Source organism: Ambystoma mexicanum, chromosome 3q (genome assembly GCF_040938575.1).
Source record: "Ambystoma mexicanum isolate Mex_15411 chromosome 3q, UKY_AmexF1_1, whole genome shotgun sequence".
Classification (NCBI taxonomy): Eukaryota; Metazoa; Chordata; class Amphibia; order Caudata; family Ambystomatidae; genus Ambystoma; species Ambystoma mexicanum.
In genome coordinates this window covers 906,262,404-906,289,635 of record NC_090926.1, presented here as the reverse complement: position 1 = coordinate 906,289,635, position 27,232 = coordinate 906,262,404, and the positions used below count along the sequence as shown (strand labels likewise).

Sequence of the window (27,232 nt, the reverse complement as noted above, 5' to 3'; positions counted from 1 at the left end):
GTGTAATGCGCAAGCACATAAGAATTATTTAGGGATCAAAAGGATATCTCTCTGTGTACATACCTCGAAAAATAATGTCACTGAAGTCGATCCCTGGTTGCATCACCAAGAAGAGTTCTGTTACTGGCCCTGGACCACCAAGAATAAGGGGTAGGGATTAGGAATTATGACCCACTTTCCCACTGAAAATTAATATCGCTTTTTACACATTAATGCAATAGAGACACCACTGATGGGAATGTAACAAACATACATTTTCATTTTACAAGCAATTTAAATGTGGAATGTCAAGTAGCTTGTCCTTTAAATTCATTTTTCTGGAATGCTTTTGAGATGCTTGTATGTCTTTTAAGTACAGAGATTTAAATAGGAAGGGATGTCCGGATTTAATTTTGTTGTTTTCAAATGAGAGCTATCCTGAAGCCTCATATACATTTTTCAATCCATGCTGGATGTGCACTCAGAATAAACCAAACATAAAGATGGTAGAGCTGACCCCTTTCAGAGGGAGAAATATGTGCTTTGGGGGAGACAGGAAGTCCACTCCCAGAACATTCTTCAAAGGAAAACCTGCGCTTTAATCAAGAGTCACAGAGGGCTCAGTTAAACAGAGAGACACTTTGATCTACAACCGACAGGAAGATAGGTGGGACTTAGGTATATGTTGTCACCCCCTTGTCTGTCCTGTTGCAGAGCACTCTGGACCTGACCACCTGCATAACAGAAGATTGTTGGTGGGGATCCAGGATTGGTTCATTAAGGTAGGCTTAGCCTACACCAATCACTGGGGCCCATTTGGCTTTAAAGGAGGGCTGAACCCCTCACTTAGCAGATCATCTGACGACTTTGCAAGGAGTAAAGAGGACTCATTTGGACCCGAGCTGAAGGTACAGTCTACCTTACATCTTCTGCCAGTGAAGGAAGGCCAGGAGTTCCAAAAGGGAAGCAAGATCCCTCCCCTAAACTTCTCCCAGGGAACAGCGGGAGATACCAGATTCAGAGGACCCAACTAGCAGCTCCAGAACCAGAATCAGTACCCATCCAGCACACAGCGTACCCTGTTAGTTCCAAGAGCAAGCTTCCTATGGGGGACGTGCAGGAGAGTCTCTGGACAAAGGACAAGGCAGTTGCCTGCTAACACCCTCCTGAGCATTGTCCCGTTCTCCTTGAAAGGACATAAGCCCTGCGAAGATGCTAGGAGGAGTGCCACACAAGCATCATCCAGTGTCCATCTTTGTTAGGACAATTTTGAGACAGTCGGGTCCTCGAACCGCATCCGGCTGCACTGCTAACTATTGTCACACCACAGTGACAAGAGCCGTCCGAGACGCCTCAGCGAGCATTCCAGATCCGTCAACCAGCACAGAGACAATGATTCTTGGCCCTGTGCCGCCACACCGGATTGCCTGCAGATGTCCGTCCAGCCTCGCTTGCCGAACTGCCTGCTGCCTGGTACCCATAGCTGTCTCCCACCAATAACTGTTTTAAGGGCTCGGAAGCGCCCTGGAACCGCCTCAACGCTGTCGATCACCAAGAACTTCTTCAGCACCCCGCCTTGGTCCTTCTCCGAAGACCCCTAGAGACAGTTATGACCCTTTGCCCCTTCGGTGCTGGAACCAAATAATCTTGAACTAAGACTGATTACTTTACCAACTACCCTCCTGTCAGTATCCAGAGTGCCTCCCTTTCCTTCATGAAACTGTCTGTCCTCTTTGTTCCTTTACTGGGTGGATTGTAATTGTAGTGTGCTGGAAATGTCTGTTGTAGGAATAATAAAGTAGATATTTGTATACAAACTTGACTGAACAGTCCCTTTTATCATTGGGTAATAATTGTATTTTCGCTGTGTTGCAACTAACCAACCATCCATGACCTTGCGAAGATAAGCCTGCCGTTCCATCCATGTTATCAAAAATTGGACAAGGAGGTCTTATAATTCACTTGTATTCCATTCTGTTCGGATCCCTTCCTGGGTGTGTTAGAGGTATGGGGTTGATTGATGGTTTAGAAACTGATATTCATCCATGGACCACTGGTGCCCGGGAAGTTGATTCATCACAATGTACACTTTGAAAGTTATCAAGAAGGAGGCAGATATTGATTTTGAGGAGAGTTGTCTTTGCAGTGTTCGGATGATGGTATGGAAAGTTATCTGAATTGCAAGCTGATGCAGGGGGGTATGGAGATGGCAAGGAGGTTACTTATAAAAGGCAGCAGTCTGAGCATATGGGACGAGTCGGTGTGGGTAGATTTAAACATTTCACAGGAGAACCAATTGTATATTGTAGGTAAGCCTAATGTCTGTAGGTGAAAGCCGGTCTTGGAGGAAAAAGCAGGGTACATGGGACAGAGTTCAGGACTTTTTCAAGAATTCTAAACAATGTTTGTGGATGTCTATGTGGAGAAGGATACCAATATAGTGGTGTTTGCAGAAAACTAGAGTGATGATCAATAAACTGCAGTAATGAGTTTGAGACTGCTCCTTCTCAACCGATTTATCCCCACTTTTACAGCATCTACATCTACTCTACATCGTTTGATCATTATCTACCATAAATAAAGCACGATGACTGAATTTACAGTTGTGGGATGCAGACTACCAACTTATTTTTGCAACAACCATTTACTACCCATAATAAGAAAGGGCTTTTGCTCTGTGGCAAGTTTATTCTTTCATCTTATTTTATATACTGTTCATCAAGTCTGATTAAATCCAAGGAAACCTGCTGATTTCTATTTATTGTATCTAAGATCCAACATGTGCCTCAAGCATCAAACCAATAATCAATCCTTATCATGTAATGGCAAGGTGTGTCAGATTATTGTGAGATGTGGTTGTCAGGAAAGAACGAACAACTCCCCAGTGCATCTGAAGAGTAAGTGATCATTCGAACCAATGAATGCAACAGAGGGTCAAAATTACTCTTCAAACACACTGGATAGGTTTCACTGTGCTCTTTGAAATTTTAAGCATGGACTCATTTGAACATCAAAAAGCATGGCATGCCTTCAGTTTTTGAAGCATGGAATTTCATGGTTTCCCAAAAGGATGTCTCACATCCACATAAAGAATTTTCGGTCTAGTCCAAGCACTCTGAGACCCAGATGATAAAGGGATGCGAGGTGCAATGAGAGAGATAGAATCAGACGTAAAGACTGGCAAAGGGGGAAAGCAGATTTAATATTCAACAAAGAAAGGGGACCACAGGCGAGCAAAGGGAAGAGATGGTAGGTGTACATCATACCCGTTGAGACATCCGCAGCCACAATCATGGCAAATATAATCATCAATACCCTTTCCTTATAAAAACCTCAGTGTTTATAAACGTCATGAATGAGGAAGTTTGTTAAATTATTTGGATGCCAAAATACTTTATTTAAAATTATGGGAGTAAATGACTTTATGCCAAAAAACAGAGGTCTATAGTTAGGATAAGGAACCTGCCCTAAAACTACCCTGCCTTCTGCAATTTAATACTGAGAAGAAAATTGTGGACAGAGTAGCGAATTGCACATGTATTTTTTCATGCAAGGGTGCAGATGTTATTGAGAAGAACAAATTACTTACCCGTGGTAACGTTCTTTCGACTGGATGTTCCGCCCAAGTATTACTCATTTTATGATATCTTCTTAAAATGCTTTGGAAAAAACTGTCCAGCAGGGGCCACTGCGCGTCGATCCCCGTCAACTCGATGTCCTTCGAGGGCCTCCGTCCTGGTGTCGACATCCTTGATGGTATATAGCACGCGCAGCAACCGTTGGCTTCAGTTCCGACAGTTACTCACACTGAAAGAGCATAAACGGAAATAATATGGAAATTCAACTGCAGGCCTACGTGTGAGGACATCCAGTTGAAAGAACGTTACCATGGGCAAGTAACTTGTTCTTCAAATGGATTGTGTCCTCCCATATAGTCCTCATCTTATGATAGACTCCCAGAGCAGTATTTGTATTTCCAGAGGAGGGAGTCTGAATCAAAATGTGGGAGTTCCTATTGGCCTGTTTGTACAGTGTGTCACACTGCCTTCCCAAAAACACCTTCCTGGCCTGTGGAAGAGTCCAGACTATAGTGCTTGGTGAACTGAGGACCACGTTGCACAACTATCCTCAATTGGGACTCCCTCTGTAAGGCAGAGGAAGTAGCCATGCCCCTGGTCGAATGTGGCCTGAGCCCCCTCCGGGGTGCCCTTTTCCAGCTACCCTGTAGCATTCAGAGATTGCAAGGATTATACACCTATTTAAGGTTTGTTTTGAAACCGCAATACACACTTATGGCCCGTATATCCAATAAAAGGTTGATCGTCTTAGACATCCTGGAAATATAGAAACTAAGTGCACCTTTTGGGTGAAGCCTGTGTAGCCTCTTCTCTTCCTTTGCAGGATGAGGTGGGGGATAGAATGAAGGGAAAATGATCTTTTGAGTTAGATGAAACTCAGACACAATTTTAGGTATAAATGTGGGTTTGACCTTAAGGACCACCTTAAAGAATACTGTGTAAGGAGGATTGCAGGACAAGGCTTGAAGTTCACTCACCCTACGGGCTGATCTAAGGGCCACTAAAAGAATGGTCTTTAAAGTCAACAACCTTAAAGGACAGGAGTGGATAGGCTCGAATGAAGCACACATTTGGAATTTTAGAACCAAGTTGATATCCCAAACCGGGACGTGAAAAGTGACCGAAGTCGGATCTTGAAAAAAGATGCCTCTTCAGAGGAGTGCTTGAAAATAGATAGTGTTGCCAGATGCTCTTTAATTGTGCCAACCTGGAGCCCCAGATTAGCCATGTGTAACAAAAACGAAAACGCCATAGGTGTGCTGCAAGAAAAGGGTCAACATTCTTTTCCCTGCACCAGCTGCTTAACTTGTTCCAACGGCAGCGGTACAAGGACTCTTGGAGGTCCCAATCCTTATATCTCAACCTCTCAGAAACCATGCATGAAGGTTGAGTTTCTTGACCGACCTCTGGGTGGAGAAGCCAACCCTCCTCTCGCGAGAGAAGGTCCTTTCTTTGTGGAAGACATACTGGAGGGCAGATGGACATGTCCAGAAGGTCCGGGTACCATGTCCTCCTGGCCCAATTCGGAGCAATTAAGATCATGGGTTTCCCGAACTTTATCAACCTACGGATGACTTGAGGAATGACAGGGACTGGAGGAAACGCATACAGGAGTGGATACTCCCAGTCCACTACGAACGCGTACCCTAGAGCCCCTCTTGGGGGCAATTCCCTGGAACAGTACAGTTCGCACTTGCGGTTGACACTGGTCATGAACAGATCCACTTGAGGTGTTCCCCAAAGGGTGAAGATCTCTTGAAGGACTTCCTGAGCTAGTTCCCACTTTTTGGCGACTGTGCTCTGCCTGCTTAGAGAGCTTGCTGCCGTATACTGCTCCCAGGCTAGGTGAACTGTTGACAGAGAGATTCCTTCTTGAATTGCCCAGTACCAGAGCTGAATTGCTTCTCTGCACAGTGGTAGTGACACTACGCATCCTCTCTTGTTGAGGTAGTACATGGCCGATGTGTTGTCCATCATTATCAAGATATTCTTTCCCCGTACAGGCAGAAAGGCCTTCAGCGCTAGTGTGCCCTCAGCTCCAAAAGATTGATTTGTAGTATGGACTCTGATTGAGACCAATGACCAGTGATTGTCAGATCATTGATGTGTGCTACCTACTGTGTGAGTGAGGTGTCCATCACTACAATTATCTCCGACCATGGTTGCCAAAAAGGTTCTCCCTTCAAAATGTTTTCTTGGAAAGTCCACCACAGAAGATCTTGCGCTACTCTGCTTGGAACCTGAAGGAGGTCTAACATTTTGCCTGAGAATTGTGACCATTGAGTCTTGCAAGCCCATTGGAGGGATCTCATTCTCAGACGAGTCTCTGGCACCAGGAAAATGCATGATGCCATATGGCCAAGCAAGCTCATAAAATCGAAGGTCGGAAGACTCTGGGCATTTTGGAATTTGTTGACCATCTGCACAAAGTATTGCGCCCTCACCTCGGGTGGCAAGGCTTTTCCCCAAGGATGCATCCAGGACAGCCCAGATGAATTGGAGCCTTTGAGGTGGTATCATTTGGGACTTCTTGACGTTGAGGGAGTGGCAGGTTATGCTGAGATGTTTTAGGGCCTGCTCAGGAGAGCAAGCCCTGATCAGCCAATCGTCTAGGTAGGGGTAGATGTGAACCCCCCTCCTGACACTTGCTGCCACTAGCGCCAACAACTTGGTGAAAACTCTCAGGGCAGAGGTAATGAGAACCACCAACTGCGAACCTCAAGTACGTTCTGTGCTCGAGATGAATTGGCACATGAAACTAAGCTTCCTGAAGGTCAAATGATACCATCCAGTCCTGAAGCTGGAGGGTCTGAATGATCTGAGAAAGTGTGACCATCTTGAACTTATCCTTCCTGAGGAACTTGTTCAAGTCTCTTAAGTCCAAGATGGGTCTCAATCCTCTGTCCTTCTTGGGGATTAGGAAGTAATGGGAATACAACCCTTATTCCTCTGTGCAACAGGTACTGGCACTCTAGCACCTTTCTCTAGCAGGGTTAGAATTTCCTGCATAAGGAGGATCTGAAAGAGCTTTTCCCGGGTGGTTGATCCTGAGGCCTTTTTTAGAAAGGGAAGGCAGTAACCCTGGGCTACCGTGTCAAGTGCCCTTGCATCTGAAGTAATACTGCATCATTCGTTCAGATGCTGTGAGAGTATGCCTCCCACCGGGGTCTTGTGGAGTAAGTCCTTAGAGAGGTTTTGAGGCAGCTGATGCAGTGGCTGAGGGTAAAGCAGCCCCTGTCTGGGCCGTTTTAGCACCTCTTCCCCGTCCACCAACGGGAATCCTTTCTGACCTCTTTGATTCGACAGTCCTCTCCCTCTTCCAAATGATTAATAGCAAAAGGACCTGCCCCTCCAAGCTATACCAGTGTGGTGAGTAGGTGGCTGTCTGATTGCTGCGCCAAGGGATTTCGCTGCAGCTTTGGAGGTCTGTAGCTTCTCTAGGCTCTCATCAGCCTTGCTGCCAAATAAATGAGTGCCGTCAAAGGGCATGTTAAGAAGTCTGGACTGTACATCTGGTGCAAAACCAGACTTTCTTAACCAGACAAATCTGTGCGTTACAATGCTAGCCGCTATTGCTCTGCTGATTCTGCCCGCAGAGGCAAGACCAGTTTGGAGGGATTCGCACATCGCATCTTTCCCATCCTAAACAGGGTTTAAAAAGACGCCTCATTCTTCCCCTTCGTGATATGTTCAGCCACCATCACTATACAATCCAATAATGTGAAAGTGAACTTGGCCAGGGCACACGTGGCATTTGCTGATTTAAGGGTCATACTCCCCACAGAGAAAACCTTTCTAGCCCAAGTGTCATATTGCTTGTCATCTCTGTGCAGGGGGTGGTTGGGTATGCTTGCTGCCTGGATGTAGAAATTGCAGCCTGAACTACCATGCTTTCAGGAGGAGTTTGGTGTTTTGTTAGATAGTACGGGTCACTACTTGATGTACGGTACTTGCTGGTTAACTTTTTGTTCACAGCTGGTAGTAACTCAGGGGTCTCCCAGTTGGCATTAACTCTCCTTTGCAAAGCCACATTGAATGGTAGAATAGGGTCTTCCTGGTGTCCCTTGTCTAAAATATCAGTTAGGTCATCCTGCTCAAATAGTTGTGCAGGCCTACTCCATCCCACATATTCTATCACTCTTTCCATCAGCATGGTCTGAGGGGTCTGGCCTGCCAAATTCTTTTTCTTGGGATGTGTCCAATCCACTTGCAGATTGCAGGGTGTCATGTAGCTCCCTTAATCTTAAAACCTCAAAAATGAAGGCCTCTGGAACATTTTGTGTCCCATACTGCAATCCACATGGATGAGATTCATCTGAAGATGGCTCATTATCCTCATAAATTGAGGAAAGGGATTTGAAAAAATCCTTCCTTGGCAGTGAAGTGTATATTTTCTCGATATACGTCAAGGATTTTAGCATTTGCATTGACAATGGCGTCAGAGTCGTCAACATCTTCGACGGTTGTGGCGTCAAAGGTTTTCGGCATCGTCGATGATGTCGATGGAAACTTTTCCTTCGTGGGAACCTCTGAGGGGTCTGCCCCTTACCTTTTTGTCGTGCTTGTCGACACTGGCATGACTCCTATCTTTCTTCGAGAGGGTTGAGGCCGCTTTCTGGAATACTTTGGGCATCTTTAGTCTGAACTTCTCCCACTTGGCCGGTGAGACCGATTTGGTTGGGCACGAGACCCATTCCAGGGAAGAACTCGATGACGAAGACGGCGACCTGTGGTGCCTTTTCTCCGACCACCGTGAAGAAGATAATGAGTGGTGTGAGCCACTGTGTGATCGGGACCTTTTTGCTTTCTTTCGATGAGAGTGATCTCTCGACTTATCAGAGGAATGCCTTTTCGACTGGGTTGTCGAAGATTTACAGGACCTACCTGCAGCCGGTTTGCCTTTAAGCTGTTTCAGGGCCTTCGCTATCATCGATGGGCAAGATGCACACTCCAAAGTTGCGTGAGAGGATCTCAGGCACCATAGACACCTGATGGGGGTCTGTGAGGGACATTTTTGCCCCACAATCATGGCACTTCTTGAACCCCGATCTCGGAGTAGATGATGCCGACGACGATGCCATTTCACATAAAGAAAGGTTTTTTAGTCAAAGAACCAAAGCACGCTGATAATCCAAAGCGTTAGCTCTCGCGGAAAAATGTAACTGAAGTCAACTGTCGCTGCGTGCGCTATATACCGTCGACACCAAGACAGAGGCCCTCGAAGGACATCGAGTTGACAAGCATCGATGCGCAGCGCCCGTACTTGAAAACTCATTCTGAAGCAGCTAAAGCTGGATATAGAGTTATCATAAGATGAGGAATATGTGGGAGGACACAATCCATTCGAAAAGTTATTTTCTGAAACGCCATAGAGACTTAGTCTAATATATATATATATATATCTTTCTTTGAGGGGGTCGATATATATATATACACACACACATATATATATATATATATATATATTCTGCAGCGGGCATGTGAAAGCGGATCCTGCTGCTCTGTCCTTGGTGCAGGTGTGAGTGACTCCCACCCCGCAGCCCTTTCCATCCTTGCTGTTTGCCGACCTTTTCTCTCTCTTTACTGACTTTTCTCTTTGCTTTTCTGCTGCCCTTTACTGACCTTTCTCTCTCCCTTTCTGCTGCCCTTTTCTCTCTTTTCCCTCTCCCTTTCTGCCACCCATTTCTCTCTCTCTTGACTGACTTTTTTTCTCTCTCCTGTTCTCTAGCCCTTTTCCCTCTTTACTGACTTTTCTCTCCCCTTTCTGCAGCTATTTTTCTCCTCTTGCTGACCCACTGCCGCTACCTGTCTCCCACCACTCCCCTGTTATTGGCTGACCTCTGTGGAGGCCTGCTCTCCTTCCTGGTATCAGGGCAAGGACGGTGTTTATTTTGCAGCAGGCCTGTGAAAGCAGGCCCTGCTGCTCCGTCCTTGGTGCTGGTGAGCGTCCATGCCCCTCCTGCAGCCTTTTCCATCCTCGTTCTTTGCTGCCCTTTTCTCTCTCTTTACCAAATGATCTCTCTCCCCTTCTGATGCCATTTTCTCTGTACTGACTTTTCTCTCCCTTTCTGCTGCCCTTTTCTCTCTCTCTTGACTGACTTTTCTCTCTCCCGTTCTCTCTCTGACGCTTGACCGGCTTTGCTCTCTCCCTTTCTCTGCCCTTTTCTCTCTCTTTACCAACTTTTCTCAGTCCATTACTGCCACCCTTTATCTCTCTCTTTCTGCTGCCCTTTTCTCTCTCCCGTTCTGATGATATTTTTTTCCTCTTGCCTAACAGCTGCCTCTACCTTTATTCCACCTCGCTACCCCTCCCCTGTGATTGGCTGACCTCTGTGGAGGCCTGCTCCCCTCGCTGGTTTTGAGGCCAAGATGCTGTTTATTCTGCAGCAAGCCTGTGAAAGTGAGTCCTACAGTTCCATCATGGGTGCAGGTGAGTGACCCCAGTCCCCTGCTGCCCTTTCCATCCTCGCTCTTTACCACCCCTTTCTCTCTCTTTACCAACTTTTCTCTCTCCCTTTCAGCCACCCTTTTCTCTCTCTTTACCAACCTTTCTCTGTCCCTTTCTGCCGCCCTTTTCTCTCTCTCTTGACCAATTTTTCTCTCTCCTTTTCGGCCACCCTTTTCTCTCTCTCTTTACCAACCTTTCTCTGTCCCTTTCTGCTGACCTTTTCTCTCTCTTTACCGACTTTTCTCTTCCCCTGCAATTTTTCTCCTCTTGCAGACCTGCTGCCTCTACCAGTTTCCCACCCCTCCGCTTCCTGCCCCCGCTCCTCTGTGATTGGCTGGCTGACCTCGTGCTGGTTTAGTGGCCAGGACAGTGTTTATTCTGCAGGCCCGTGAAAACGGGTCCTGCTGCTCAGTCCTTGGTGCAGGTGAGTGACCATCCCCCCATGCAGCCCTTTCCGTTACCCAGCCATTTTACCAAAAACAAAACAGATGTATGTTTTACCGAAAACCATAATACCGAAAAAATACACAAAGTTGTAATTAAATATATATGGGGGAGTGGGGTAAGGGGTTAAAATGAGTGGGGTTGGGGTTGGGTTACAAGGATAGAATAATGGGGGGCTTGGGCAGGGGACCATTACTGTACTCCAGTGAAACCCCACCATCTTATACCACATGCATCTAGCCTAATTGTGTAAGTTAGCCATATTTTGCATCTCGCCTGAAATGTATCGTACTTAAATGGATTATGGGGGATGGGAAATGGGTCGCATTGGGTGGATTGCTGGTGGTGGGAAATGTGTTACTCCTAACTAACCATACTAAAAACGCACCATTCTGCATACTCACCCTCAAACTCAGAACTAAACACAGCCATACCCCTACCGCCAGAGCTTTAAGTGGGCCGGAATCAACCGGGGGCGAGCCCCGGCAGGCTCCGAAATCTCGTTTTTAGGCAGGGCCATGCCGGGGCTCACTAGTCTTTCCTGGCAGCCCCGGCCACTACATGACCAGGATTTTTTTTCTAATACCTGAAGCTCTCACTCGTGTGCGAGAGCTTCAAGCTGAAGAAAAAAATGCCTTTCATCCCTAATGGTGGCGCCGCACCCGCGAGGTATCTCTTAAAGCAAGAGATGCCCATGGGCCGGCACCACCATTATGGCGAGAAACGTGAGGCCGCTGGAAGCTCAGGCCTTGCTTTCCAAATCCTGAAGCTCCTGCGCATACGCAGGAGTTTCAGTCTGTAGGAAAAAGGCCTCGGCTTCCAGTGGCCTCACCCTTTCAGCCTTAATGGTGGCGCTGGAGAGGGGCAGCGCCACCATTTAGGCTGAATAGGCGAGGCGCTGTCCCCTGCCAGGCAAGCCTATAGAACATAAATGCAAATATCAGCAACCTCTCCCCAATGGGGAGAGGTTGCTGATCTCTACAAAAGGCTGCCTGGCTGGGGTGCTAGTAACCCATTGAGCCTGGGCTCGTCAAGCGGGCGTGGCCTAACAGGCCAGTGGGCGACCTCCGCTGTTAGGCCACGCCCCCTAATGAGCCCAGGCTCATTTAGCAGTGCCACTTAGCGCATACACTTCACAACACCAACATGAAACCAAACAATGCAATCATACCTCAACACCACATGACGGCTGCCAACCAAAAACGCACCAACGCTCAGTGACCGGTTTCTCCGAACTGAAGCTGCCAACAGCACATCAAAGTTCTCTTGCTCTTCTCCCTCTCAATCCCACTAACAAACCCCCAACCCTCCTTCCATTGCAGATCGGTCAGTGCGCAAAGAGACCATGCAATTTGCCATAGTGCGCGGTACAAGACCCATTAACACGCCTCGAGTGTTGCACTTGGGAGGACCCATATTGGGGCCATACTTTCTATTTTCTGAAATGGATTTCCATGATTTTTAAATATTTTTTCCCGTGTGGATCAATAAAAGAAGAAAATTGACAAAACGGAAAGCGGTTGGTGTGGAGTTTTATTCCCCCCCCCCCTCCTTCGTTTGCTGTTTGGTGGAAATTGGGCAAGCATGGCTTTATGGAGAGTGCAGCTCGACTTGGCTACCCTAAGGTAGAATTGATAATATCTTTAAACGCTGTGATCGTGTCAGCGTGGAGCGGAGCACCAGTGTTAAGGTTGGAGGAGGAGCGCACAGTATACACGGAGAAATCGACGGTTTGTCCTGTAGCTGCTCGGATTACGGCAATACAACAGAAGCACGGGAATACGGAGGCGGCAGCTGGAAAACCCATGAGCAACGCAGAACCGCAGGTTGAAGGACAGGCGGTAAGGTGGAGCTGGGTGAGTACAGCAGTTGTTTTCTGTAACGTGTAAGCGAACAAAATTTGCATTTGTAATTCTTTTCTACTCGGAAAAAGAACACGACTTGAGAAGTGGATTTAAAACTCTTCTCACTAGTTCCATAATCAAAAAAGCCCTCCACTTCTAAATCAGCAAAAACAAAAGGAAAAAACCACACACTTCCACACGGGCAAAGTATTTGGAGTGTATTAAACTCGTGACTACTCTTAAAGGGACACTTGAAAAATATGGCAAACTCCCAGGAGCAGAGAGAAGCAACACGGCGGGCACAGGCCCTTACACTTTTCAATGAAACTTTAAAATCGACCACAAAAAAAGACATACCCACAGAAGCAATACCTAAAAATGACAGCGAGATAGGCCTGCTAAAAGAACTTGAAAAATTACAACGTAAGGAGGTTAGCAAATGGTGGGAGGAGCACTCCCTAAAAAATTATGTAGAAGTTGGGCGAATACCGAGAGGACTGAGGATTTTAACAATTCCATCCTTCGAAGAACAGGACCCACTGATGTTAGAAGAATGGAGTGGGGCCACCAACCAATGTTCAAAAACCTTCCTTCTATTACTTATAAAGTATGCAGGCAGTGATCGCGAGAGGCTACTGGAAAAAATAACAAAAGTGGAAGAAAAATTAAAATTGATTACAGAAACCGGTGATGGGAAGAAATTGAAAGATTCAATGGAAAGAAACTTGCTTGAGTATGAGGAAGAAATAAAACAACGAAAACAAAGAAAGTTTTTAAGAGACAAGGAAGATTATGAAATGGGCAGAGTATACACCTTTGCAAGAAGGTTTGATCAGATGAGATTAACATCTTCCAGAGCAGCACCGATAACCACCGAAACCATACCAACAAGTGCAAGCGAATCCCTTTCAATGTCAGAGTCTGACACAACAGGGAGCGACACAGAAGAACCACAAGTGCGCAGAAATTTTTTAGAAGAAATGCGTTTGCTACGCCAAGATGGCAAAAAGAACAAACAAAAAAGAGGTGGAAGTGCGAATCGTGGCAGAGGAAGAGGCGCCCGAAAAAAACGAGGAGGGGAAAACGGAGCAGGAAATTCCCAGAACAATACTTCGGGCAGATCGCTGCGCTCTGGCAACTGAGCGAGGCTGATATGCAGGAGGATGGCAGTTTTAAAATAATAAATTTGTCTGATCACACCTTAACAACAACTCAACAAAAAGTTCTGAGTTTGGGACTAAACTACTGTCCTTCTGCTAATAATGATTATGTGGACACTAGGATAGATCTGGACCATTTCATAAGGAAGATCCGCCTCAGGAAATTCTTTGCCAACAACATGTGGCAACAAAAGAAAAAGGAAGTACAGACAGGAAAAACAGAGATTATGATTAAGGAAATGGATATACTTACCGATCTTATGGAATTAGAGAAAGGAATGGACATGGAAGAAGAAAACTTATCGACTGATCTTGCAGAGATAGGGATCAGAACTGATTGGATGGCAAAAAGTAATCTGAAATCGAAATCCAAATTCAATCCCACGACAAACGTAGCCAGCACTATTGGTGTATTTCAGAATCTTGTTATAGAGGACTTAAAAAGCTTACGCCGAAAAACTAAAAATGTGAAATTCAAAGATAACCTCACAAGAAATGAAAGAAAAGCATTAAAAGAACTGCAGGAGTTGAAGAACTGCATTATAAAACCCTCAGATAAAGGACACAATATTGTTTTGCAGAAAAAAACAGAATACATTAAAGAGGCGTATAAACAGCTCAATGACACCAAGTGCTACACGAAACTAAAGGATAACCCTATGCCAGCATTAGAACAAACAGTGAAATCCTTCCTAAAGAAATATGAAGAAATGGGTATTATATCGGAAGAAACATATAAATTTCTCTATATCAGTAAAGCCATAACCCCTACTATATATTTTCTACCCAAAGTTCACAAGAATCTGCAACAACCCCCAGGGAGACCAATCGTGTGCCTAATCGGCTCAGCATTGGAAAATATATCGAAATATATTGACGAGGTATTGTTCCCTTTTGTGTGTACACTTCCTTCATACGTAAAAGACACTACTGATTTCCTGTGTAAAATAGAAAATATTCCCTGGGAAAAAGACTTTTTAATGGCCACGATGGATGTTGTCTCCCTCTACACGTCGATAGGACATGAGGATGGGAAAACAGCATGCCTACACTATTTGAACACTAAATCCTTGAATTTCCTGAAACACAACGAGATGGTGATGCAAATGATCAATCTATGCCTTACAAACAACGTCTTCCTCTTTAACAATGAATATTTCAAGCAGATGCAAGGAACGGCGATGGGAACAACTTTCGCGCCTTCATATGCAAACCTCATGATGGGGTCGTGGGAAGAACTTGAGGCTTGGTCAGATGGGAATCAGGTACATACGCAAAATGTGGTTTTATGGTTAAGATACATCGATGACCTGTTTGTTATCTGGAGAGGCACTGCAAAGGGCTGGTTAGAGTACGTAACGGTATTGAACCAAAATAAAAAAAACTTAAGATTTACGGAAACTCACAGCCGGACACTAATCACCTTTCTAGATGTTAATATCAGAATTGTGAATGAGAAAATAACCTGCGAGCTGCATCGAAAGAAGACTGGCTCTAATACCCCTCTACACGCACATAGTGGACATCCTAAACATGTGATCTGGAGTGTGCCCTATGGAGAATTTGTGAGACTCAGAAGAAATAACACCACTTTGGAGTCTTACGATAGAGAAAGCAAATTGACGGCAGCAGGTTTCAAAAGGCAGATGTACCCCAAAAAAATCATCGAGAGAGCCTTCCTGAAAGCCAGAATAATTGAGAGACACACCTTATTAGCTGGAAATAAGAATAAAGATCGATTAGAAGGAGAAAAGAGCACCCGATGCATTCTTACTTTTGACAACCAGTCAAAAAATATTAAACACATTTTGCAGAAACATTGGAGCATTTTGCTAACTGACCCAGATCTGGCCAAAAGCCTCAAACCCCATCCCGAAGTCACTTTCAGAAGAAATAGGTCCTTTAAAGATATGCTGGTTCCCAGTTTTATGGCCAAGGAAGAAGAAAAGATAGAAGGAAACTGGCTAACAGTGAAAAAGAAAGGCTTTCATAAATGCACACGCTGTAATATATGTAAATTTGCAATTGACGGCGACACTTTTAAACATCCAGTGACAGGACACAAAACAGAGATCAAACAACGGATCACCTGTGAAACAGACTATGTAGTCTATGCCCTCACCTGTGCATGCCATAAATACTACATTGGCAGCACAAAATGCAAATTAAAGATCCGAATACAACAACATGTGCGAGCCATCACACACAACGATGTGAACTACCCCATGGCTAAACATTTCTATGAATGTCACAACAAAGAAATAGACAGTTTTAAATTCTTTGGGGTATACAAAATAGAATTGGGCCCCCGGGGAGGTGACAGGGAGAAGCAATTGAGACAAAAAGAAACAAGGTGTATACTAGATTTTGAAAGTAAACATCCCAACGGGCATAACATTGATGAAGAGTTATACACCTTTTTGGGCAGCTAAAGGAATATTCCTGTCCCTTTCTTTCCTCCTAGTGCTCTGTAACGATATACGAGATCAAATAGTTGGTTTTAAAGTTTTTGTGTTTTAAACAATTTTTTATGATGTTGGTAATTGGTGTGTTTGCTTCGGAGCACATTTGTTGCTCTGCACTATTTTTTCTATATTTTTTCTATACATATGGTAATGGGGGAGTAGAGAAGGGGAGAAGAAGAGCAAGGAGAGGCTAATTGGGAAGTAGATTTAACTAGAGAAACATAGTCTGCAAACTGGATATCGATTTACTAGTGTTGTTATGTATTTGGGGATAATCTTCCATTTATGGTTGGATACATCTAGAATGTTATCTCGATTTCAATTATTATGTGGGAATTGGGATTTCCCTTGCACTAAGTACTTCATTAAACAAATAGACAAACAAGTGACCAAGCAGAGATCTAATACTATAAATCATTATACCTGGGACACTAATATTATAGTGACTAAAAGACCTAACTGATTAAGGGTATGCTATAGAGATCCTTGTTTTGGGGTTTTAGATACTCATCAATACCCCACCAAGGTAGTTATAGATGTTTTTAACTATGCACTAGTCACTTTAAAATCGGAAGAAATAAAGTAAAAAACTTGGGTGGTGAATATTCCATACCCCCGCCAGCTGCTAATGCACAATGCACTTTAAATTTACTTCTAGGAACAAAATGCTCATTCGTATGATTGTATGTCTGTTAGGCAAACTCACTAGGCAAAGATGTCTGCCATGGTTTTGCACTAAGTACAGATAAATAAGTGACCAAGCAGAGATCTAATACTATAAATGATTATACCTTGGACACCAATATTATAGTGACTAAAAGACCTAACAGATTAAGGGTGAGCTATAGAGATCCTTGTTTTGGGGTTTTAGATACTCATTAATACCCCACTAAGGTAGTTATAGATGTTTTTAACTATGCACTAGTCACTTTAAAATCGGAAGAAATAAAGTAAAAAACTTGGGTGGTGAATATTCCATAATCCCCCCCCCAGCTGCTAATGCACAACGCACTTTAAATCTATCTTTAGGAACAAAATACTCATTCGCATGAATGTATGTCTGTGAGGCAAACTCACTAGGCAAAGATGTCTGCCATGGTTTTGGCACGTAATGCAGATCACTAAATGAGGCCTTTTTTGATTTCTATGTTGCCTGCCTGCCCACCCCCTCCTTTCCCTCTCTCCTCCTCCTAGTCTCATGTTTTAAAGTGGTGTATGGTGGAGAGGTTGTTTGTTGTGAAAAAGCGGCGAGTTGGCCGCGAAACGCGTCACGCCTCGAGTGTTGCACTTGGGAGGACCCATATTGGGGCCATACTTTCTATTTTCTGAAATGGATTTCCATGATTTTTAAATATTTTTTCCCGTGTGGATCAATAAAAGAAGAAAATTGACAAAACGGAAAGCGGTTGGTGTGGAGTTTTATTCCCCCCCCCCCTCCTTCGTTTGCTGTTTGGTGGAAATTGGGCAAGCATGGCTTTATGGAGAGTGCAGCTCGACTTGGCTACCCTAAGGTAGAATTGATAATATATATATATATATATATATATAGTGAGAGAGAGAGAGAGAAAGAGAGCACAATCTGGAAGTCCATGTCTTTCTGGCTCCCATTTGTGGAGATTAATTGTGGCAGTTTATGGAACGGAAACATCCTAAATTGGGTAAAACCGGTTGGTGATATATGAAACCCGTAAATAAATACATACTCGCCATGTGGGGAAAATCCTATTGGCTGACTCATCAAATTTGAAAGAACTCTGGGTCCTAAAATCAGAGTGTACACCTCCATCAGATACTAGGTGGGTGAACCTGTTACCCATAACTGTGCGGCCCACACAATACCTATGCTCTATATTTGCACTCTACCACATAAGGGAAATTGCGGTCAGATTTGTGTTTCTATTTTTTATTCACGTGGCTTACCTGCGTGGATTTGGCAAGCTTCTGGCAGTATTCCTTCTCAGTCTGCTTCACCCTCATGTTGGCCTGAAAAACACAGAGGAGCCAGATTAGCTCAGATGAAGAACGTGTACAGACACTTTGCCACTGACCCCTATGCTTGGCACCTCATCTGCATGCCAATCGTTAGGCAGGCCTGGGAGCTGTGCCAACCCCAACGCCCTTTTGTGGCAGCCAGAAAAGCACAAGGGCTTGCCTTTGATCTGCAGCCAACTATTCATGACTTAAAAGGAGGGGTGAGGGGAGGCGGGGAGAATGCTACCTCTGCTGCCAATTATTAGAAAAACATGAAGGCCTCAGCCGATGAAAAAAAACTCTATTAAGATGACTTCACCTACATAAAAAAGAACACACACACAAACACTCATCCACAGAAGCGCGACTGGAAATGTTAAAGTACATCGACAATGCCGTTTATGGTCTCAAATGCCAACTAAGACTCATTTCCAGCGTGTCTTGGGCGCCATGGCGTTCTTAAGACCCTTCCATTCTTCGTCGTGCTTGGATTAAAGAGAGATTCAGCCATCCCAGGACCGGAGCATCTGCGCCAATCTTTAATGCAGATCTCAGAGTCTCACTACCAAAAGCCGCTCATTATGCCAAAGTAGGGCTACCATCATCATCATCATCACAGCTGGGGCAAATGAATGTGCAGGTTTGCCACCAGCAAAGGGGGCATCACAGGTCTCCAAGGTTGCAACATATGCAAATAAAGGTTTGTCGCTGTGTTAAGTACAGTGTCTCATATTGAAGAACAAAACAAGTTTCGATACCTTTTATTGGACTAACTGAAAGGAACATGCTGGGATGGCAATTTATAATTGTTCTTTTATAACACGCTTAAGTGCTGGATCGGGATTCAAACCTGTGTTGCACTGCGTCATCTTGCTTCCAAGACAAACGCGTTGCCCCTGAGCTATCCTTCCTCCCCATGCATTAGCCTTCAACGTCCCATTGACTTCTTTATCCACAGAATGAAACCTTTTTTATCAGACAACCGTTCACAATGCAAAACAAAGGCAGAGCAAGGAAAAGGCAGAGCAAGGAAAAGGCCAACTAGGAGGAAAGAGTGAAAGTTACCGCGCAGTACTGTACTCCTACATGTATAGTCCCCTTTTCTTCACTAATCATGTGACCTTTGGTCCTTGGGGAAAGGGCGCAGAGCCTTATGTGGAGAAGCAGAACTGTTCAAATAAAAAAAAATGGCACTGGGGAGCATTCGTAGGAACACCTCTGCAGCAACTCCCTCATACATGCTCCCTGACCCAGCGCCCCAAATAAAGGTTCTTTATATGGGGCTTTATGGAGGAAAATGGACTAAGGACTAGACATATTTTAATCACTACAATGAGTGACTAACGTCCTCTTTGTCCAGTCCCCATTCCTCCATACTACAATTACAAGAGAGGATGGATGAACCTTTAACCTTGAGCAATCTGACTGGCATCCAGTGGGTCATGTGACACTGTCTCCCTTGTTAGTGATTCGCCTCAGGGGATTACGCCCAAGCGTCTGCTGCTAAGGGCCAAAAGTAGCACGGGGCACATCTCGGTTTGGCCTAAGGCCAAAACCTCTGCTCGTGCCAGGACTTTGCTCTGCTGACCTTTTTCCTGACTCCTGCTTCCACTCATAGGCATCCTTTACCAGTGGGGTCTCCAACATTTACCTTTGCACAAGCTTCTTGTAGTTAATGGCTCATAGGCAGGAGATACTTGGGTGGTGATGTCCATGAGTATGAGTTATTTTATATTAGAAGCTGTCTCATAAAGACTGCCAAGCATATCAGAATCTAGGAAACCAACGCAGGCACTCTTCAAAGGCTGACACTGTATGCTTTCCACCAGTGCTCAGTAGACTGGTGTGTAGCTTGAAACAGCAACAGCACTCAGATGCTGTCAGACTGGATCAACGTTTTGATTTCAGGAAGGTCATGTCTAAAAAAGGCAAATCTGCTGAGATAGGCAATCACATTGATAGTGCAGAAACCCTCCTTGTCATAGTGTCTGCACTTAAATGTACACATGGCATACCAGACAACATTTCAGTAAAGTTTCAAATTCTCTTACAGCATACCCACCCATGTCAGTCACTGCTCCCTTCACAATTGCACCAACTCTAAATGTGCATTAGCTTTTCATGAAATAATTAGCAAATTTGAAGGATTTCTCTTTGCATTGCAGAGTTTAGTTTACCTAGGATGGCAGAGAGCATTCTTTGGGAAAATTATTTTTATAATTTTTGTGTATTATTGCAAAATGCTTCTCAGCATTACTCTTTTTTCCACTGTAACTTGGGCACCGTAAATTAACGATGCACATTTACTTCTTACACTGAAGAAAAAATATATATATATTTCCGAAAATGGTAAATTATGCCCATTATGTTATATGAAGAGCCTGCATTTGGATGCAGGATTTCAACAGGGGTAGTTTATTGGTTTCTTTGTGGGCTGCATGTGCAAAAACAATCTGGGCAGTATTTCTATTGTATTTATTTATTTATTGTGCATTTATAAAGGACCTTATATATCAAGTAAATTGTGTTTCAAAGCGCCCACAGGACAACATGTGAATTAAAATCAAATAAAACAATGAAAGGTAGAGGCGGACCTACTAGGCCTTGTGAGCATTCAGAATGTGCAAGTGGAGAGAGAGAGGGAGGGGGAGAGAGAGAGAGAGAGGGAGGGAGGGAGAGAGAGAGAGAGAGAGAGGGAGGGAGGGAGGGAGAGAGAGAGGGAGGGAGGGAGGGAGAGAGAGAGAGAGAGAGAGAGAGAGAGAGAGAATGAGAGAGAATGAGAGAGAATGAGAGAGAGAGAATGAGGGAGTGGGGGGCAAGTGCTGGTTGTGTCAGGAGGGAATTGCTTTTGAGTGAGGGAGTGTGTTATGTGGTTTTAAACAATTCAGTATATACCATGTTCTGATTTGTCACAACATATAATCCACTGTCAATTTAGCATATTCCCAAATCAGGCAAACAGGTCTACGTTATTGACTACCCATACAAGTGTTTCTGTCAAAATGATTGACAAGATTGAATAAATGAACATGTGAAAAAAAAGTATTAGTCACAGGGCTAAAATAACATTCCGTTTTATAGCTTTGGCTTGAAATATGCACAAATCATATAATACCCCAACCAGACAATATATGAATAATGATATTACCATTTTGAGTAAAGAGAGTAAGGTTGGAGCGAGGGGAACTTGTTCATAATGGGTGTCAAACCTGCCACCCATCTGTCCTTTATGAAGGAGGCAGTATCACAGAGAGCAGCTCACAGGATCACTGCCTCTCTCTGCAGGAATCATGCAGGTAATTCTGGTACATGACCAATGGATCAGGCATGGCTTGCACGTACAGCTCTCTCACACATATTGAGGGCTTTAGCATCACAAAAAAGGATTTAAAATGACATATTGTTTGCAGTGGATCAACATGTGTTTTACAGTGGCAGTGCCGGGATAGCCCATGTGTTTGATAATTACTTGTAACTTGGATATTGTTTTGCCCAATATTTAGAAAAAACAGAGCTCATAATTTGCATCTTTTCGACCCAGTACTGAAAGGCTGAAAATCCCCTGGCAGAATTTCAATATGCATGCAGGTTCCCCACAGATCTCTATAGATCTGCCATTTTGGGTACATAGCCAAAGGGGATCAACCCTACTTATTGTTCTCCCATTCCATTGCTTTTCTCAATGTTCTCTCCCTGTATTCACCAACCTGTTTTGTGCAGTGCTCTGTTACTCAGCAACTGGGTTTAAGATATATGAATACTACACATATCAAAATATATACATGCAAGCCACCACTCCCTTTTCTCACCTAATTACTTCATTCGTACTCGTTTCGTAAAACATAGGCTGAGACAGAACTCCCAAATCATGTTTTTGCATTGAAAGCACGTGTCATTTTCTGCTCTTGTTTAGTCTTATAAATGTAAGTGGACAAGCAACAGAATGCAGTTCAGCTAGTAGTTTCCCACATTTACTTAAATGCAGAACTCTCAAATCACGTTGTCTAAGTCCTGGAATCGATAGCACATGTCATTGTAAATTCCTGTTTAGTTTTAGAAATGTATGTGGACAAGCACTACAATGCAGTGCACCTAGTAGGTTTACACATTTACTTAAATGTAAAATTGCTGTTAGATCTTGAATTTCTGTATTAGGACAAGCCCAGCGGTGGACTGCTTCATAGCACAGAAAATTCCATCTTCACTGTAAACATAGATGGGTTTTTCTTTTACCCCATTCTGATTGAAAGCCTACAATTACCACCATGCAAAGTAATGCTAACTGAAATAAATCTACAGAAACACAGTGAGACAGAAACAACCACAGCCCCACCTTTGTTTCACATGGCATGCAGATTTATGCACCCCTTCACTTTCTAAGCTTTGTACCTCTTGGTGACAATGGCCACAACATACATTACCCATACACTTGTGTTATTGTTAGTTAACCACTTGTTGTGACACTGCCCTGTGCGCTTCAGCCCAGATACAGCCCACCCACTCACCGTGCACAAAGCTTTTGACTGCTTTGCAGGAAGAAGAGAGGGAGGGTGCAGGGAAAGAGGCCCAGGGACTTCAGACACCAAAATAAACACACAGTGCTCATTCTGGTGTCTGATGCAAGGAGCTACTGGGAAGCCTCAGGCAAGCTACAAGTGGCTCACAATCTACTAGTTGGATACCCTGGCTTTAACCCATGACTCTCCACTCTGAGTTGCTGTTACCGCTAAGAACTGTAGTGAATACTGCGAATCCCCCACAAAATCCCTGCCTAAAGTCTGCTCCCAGGTGGCCATGGGAGGGCAGAGGCTTCCTGATCCCAATCCTGGGCATGGTGTACTGTGGGAGGATCACCTGGGTGGAGACAAGGCCCAGGTTAGTACAGTGTTTTCGCCGGGTGTAACACTGTATTGTTTCTCAAAGAAGAATACTCCACAGGCTTAGAGGAGCAACGGTCTTATTGCCATTTTGATATATCTCGGCATCCTCCTAAGGGTGGAAAGGTAAATTCTAAAGAAGTGACAAACATGCGTCTTTTCAGTCCCATCTGCCTCTAAACAGGTTAAACCTTATAACTCCTCTTTCAATAATATCAAGGGAGGAAAAACATCCTTAAACCTATTTAAGAACCACCAAAACTGAATCTTTCTAAGGTGGACTGCATGTCCCAGAATCCCACTGAGACTTTAATGAAGAAAAGGGCTGAGGAGGCATGCAGGAGCCAAGGACAGACAAGCAGGCCTAACAGCTTTTGGCAAGGTCAGGCAATTAGCCCTAAGGGCCTATAACTGAAGCCAATTAACTCACCATAGGGGCCTAAAAGGCTGCAGCAGGAAGGAGCGGCAGAGGAAAGCTGGAGCAGGAGCTGAAAGGTCGGCAGAAGCAGAAGAAGTAGAGCACGAGGTTGGCAGTTCACTAGATAGTGTGGCCACAGAAGGGACGCCGGAGCAGAGGAAGAGCAGATTTCCCCTGCAGGATGTGGCAGCTTTGGAAGAGGCTGGAAGAAACAGGCAGTCTTTCCAGGGGCACTTAATTGCTGTGAATGCAGAGCTGAAGTTGTGCATCCACCTAAGGCCCATGTGCAGAAGCAAACCGAGGGAAGCTGGAGAGTGGAAGACTCCCTTAATGAGGCGGGATCAGAGACACCAGTGCAGCAGAGGGGTGTGGGTCTCAAGAGTGCCCATAGCAGTAGCAGTAGAAGAAATCAAGCTGAGGAGCAGCCCGCAGCCACTGTGATCATGGAGTCAGTAAAGGGAAGCTCCGTACTCCAAATCATCAAGAATACCTTGCTGGTAACTTTAACCAGCTTATTTTATAGTCGCGCACACATAAAAGCGAGTAAATGTTGTTTGCAGAAGTGGGAAGTCATTCTTACAAGGGAGTTGTATCACACGCTTATATTAACAAAGCTGAAGTACCTGTGTGTAGAGAAAGAATCTTTTTCCCCCCATTGTTAGATGCAACCTGTTGCCGAGCGGTCGCATGTCTCTTATTAAAGAGGAGAACATTGCCGGCAGACCTTATGTAGCCGAACTTGACTTTCTCCGCAATATTACAAGTACATTTAACATCAGAAGAGGTTGCACATGAAACAGTATTTCCCAATTGGCTTTGAAGCTTAACACTGACCGAAAGGTGGGAACGGTCATCATTTTGAAGTGGAAGTTCAACATCAGAAGGAAATCGTGTACACCTAATTTAGTTTCCATTAAGAAACTTGCTACTTGTAATATACTGAACATTATTGTAGAAGTTGTACAAGTGGCTGAAGTTGAAGAGCAAGTATTACCCAAGCCAGTAGACCAACCCCTGTTAAAGTGAAACCAGCTCATTTAAGAACTAAACATCACTATTTTAAAGTTGCTGAAGTTGTTGTAGTCCCTAGTCCTCTGATACAAGGGTGACAAGGTTATCCAAAGCTGAAAGGGTTGTAGTGTAGCCTTGGGGTAACTACTTGAGGCAGAAGACATATGAAGCTGGGGAAGGGAGCTGGGTACTTGTTAAAAGAAATGTAACATCTGTAGAGCTGAAACAGTAAGTCGAGAAGAAAAGGTCTGGAAGCTAAAGACAGATTTTCTGGTAGCTGCAAGACAAGAACAAAGGCAATGAGGATGCCCTATCTTGCCATACAAGAGAGAAGAGTGCCTTGCTAACCTGTCGAGGTTGAAGAGTCTTCTGGAAGTTACGTAAATTCTAAGTTGCAGTAACAGTAGTAGAACTGTAGTTGTTGATGCCTTTGTCAGCACTGTACCAGTTGAGTGTAGCAGAAGTCAACTGTGGAGCAAGGGAACCTGCTCTCACAGCATCATTGGTAGAAGGTTGTTGGCAGAGAAAGAGCAAACCATGAGAAGAAGCATCCTGACAACTGTATTTAAAGATGCTGCAGAAGTTGCAAGAAGAAGTGTTGTTGTTAAGCAGAAGTGGTACTTTTGTCTTCAACTTTACCCATTCTTTCCTGGAAGGTGGTTATCCAGGAATACCATTGGTGCTCTTGTTTTCTTTGTGGAACTTGGGAAGGGAATATTTTCATCAGGCAAAGAAGGAACTGTTAACAGAGGATTTTTATTTGTGTGAACTTTTGTTTCTTTCAAACTTTTCAAGAATTGATTTAAGACTTTTATTTCCTTGGAAAAAGTTGACTTTGAGACATTCTGGGGACATTCCGGGGGGAGCAAGATCTGCCCAGGACAAGTAGAAGTCATCCAAGACACTGGTTGTTTGGTAACCTTTTATTTGTGTTATTTCTATGTTGCTTTGAATGTGTCCGTTTAGTGTGAGGGATTCGTTTGTGTATGCAAGGAGGTTTTCCCTCAGATCCTAGCCTAGGTAGGCAAAGCCCTGGTATAGTAGGTTTAGTTAGGGTTTATTTTCTAATTTTGTTACAAATAAAACGTCAAACCTTGAAAAAACTAAACACAGTTGTGAGACTCATATTACTGACCGCTCATACAACTAAGGAAAAACCTTGTTATTTTGGGCATGTTAACTGTCTCTTAGATACCTGTAGACCCATTCCTGACTACCCTAGAAATAAAAACTGCTCCTTCCCAGGCACCTTTCCTCATTCACGTTATGCTCATCCAGCTACCCTAGTTATCTTCCCAGCACCCTTCTTTCACTGTCTTCACTTGCCTATTTCTTTGACCCTCGATCATGCAGTTTGACTTCTTTGCATTCCTCCTTGTATTCATTCTACTCTCCCCTCCTTTTGTGACATTCAGCCAAAACTCAGTCTACATTCTGTCTCACTCTCCCTATCCACATCTCCAGCCATTCCCTCTACACTCATAGCCCTCAAACAAGATACTCCTGCTCTCCCAGGATCTACTGCCTCATCACTTCCCCTTGCCAATCGCACAACATCTGCTCCTCTCGCCCACCTGCCATCATTCTTTCACCTGGGTTCTGGAAAGCACAAACCCTCTGCTCTATCACCCTCAAATTTCACATTGTGCTATCACAGAAACTCAGTTCTCCCCTCATGACTACTACATCAGCAGCTCACCACTCGGACTCCGATACCTAATCCCACTCTCCCTGACCTGTTGCAAATAGTGGTTAAGTGGGATTCCTTATCAATATGGCCCTCATCACTTTGCCCCTCTGATCTCACCATTTCCTCTTTTGAATATGCCACTATTCAACACCTCCCCCCTACTCCTACCACTGTTCTGGATCACAATGCACACCCTGGTGCTCTCAAAACCTCCCGTACCATGAACCTTCACCTTGAGTCACTTCCCACAGACATTCCCATTGCCATGCTGGGGACTTCAACCTTCCCAAGCTTTCTGCTGCAGCCACACTCCTCGAACTTAACTCCCTCCTATCTGACCACTCCCTCTACTCCCTCCACAATCAGCCAACCCACTCTGATGGGAGCTTTCTTTTTCTCGTCTTTCTCTCTACTTTGCTCCCCATCTCAGACCTTCCCATTTACTCCTTTCCCTCCGGTCAGTCCACTGTTTACTTTAACATGTTGGTCCCTTCACCCTCTACTACTCCTCTCTCCTCTTCAATAACCAAGAGGAAATTCGAGCAGTGCTCTTTTGCCCCTAACGTTAATGATGTGAGACCATCCCTCCTGTTTCTCCCACCTATTCATGCCTCTTCCATTGAACATGCTGTTTCTAACTTCGACTATACACTTATGACTCCCTTTTCACCAACAATATCATGCACGCACATTCACACCTTCACATGGCTGGTCCTCAGCCATACATCACCTCTAAGATCCAGGTCCCGGAAAACAAACATGAGCCATGCTCTAGTACGCTGACACAAATCACAAACCCCAAACCTACTTCTAGTCTACAAAAGTTCCCTTTCTGCCATCATCTCTGCACTGGACTCTGCCAAATCCTCCTACTTCACAAACCTAATCTCCTCTCTTTGCAAACAACCCAGCAACCTTTCCTCACACCTCCCAAGCCAATAAACATTGCCTCCTCCCTTTCCGCGAATGACTTTTTTCACTACTTCCTTTTTCCTCTAAAATCTCGAAGTTTTGTTACACTCTGCCAACACTCCTTCAACTTCAACCCTCCATCTGTCCACCACCTCTCCCTCCTCCCTCTTCTACTCTTGACCACTTCTGCTTACCATTCGTATTGTATTAGCACCCATCCTTTGCAGTGCCAACCCACTTGCGCTCCTAAAGAACGGTTTGCTTTCCAAATGATCAATCACTTTTCCTTACCACTAGAGCTCCTTAAACCAACCCCTCTGCCCCCACTGGACTTCTGCTTGACTCCTTCAAATATGCAACTATCCTGCCCCTTTTGAAAAAATTGTCTGCTGTCCCATACGTCTCCACAAACTATTGCCCAGTTTCCCACATTCC

At 44.4% G+C, this 27,232-nt stretch overlaps 1 protein-coding gene across 2 annotated transcripts in view; it reads right to left on the bottom strand.

Annotated features, from left to right (window-relative positions):
• CEP112 (centrosomal protein 112) overlaps positions 1–27,232 on the bottom strand; it is a 3,147,769-nt gene that overhangs the window by 767,382 nt on the left and 2,353,155 nt on the right. For both annotated transcript variants that reach the window (XR_011305153.1, XM_069655053.1), the window contains exon 22: positions 17,839–17,901. Coding sequence is in view for 1 of the 2 variants with exons in the window: in XM_069655053.1 (XP_069511154.1) it covers positions 17,839–17,901 (63 nt within the window). In the remaining variant the exon portion in view is untranslated. The remainder of the gene's footprint in view (positions 1–17,838; positions 17,902–27,232) is intronic.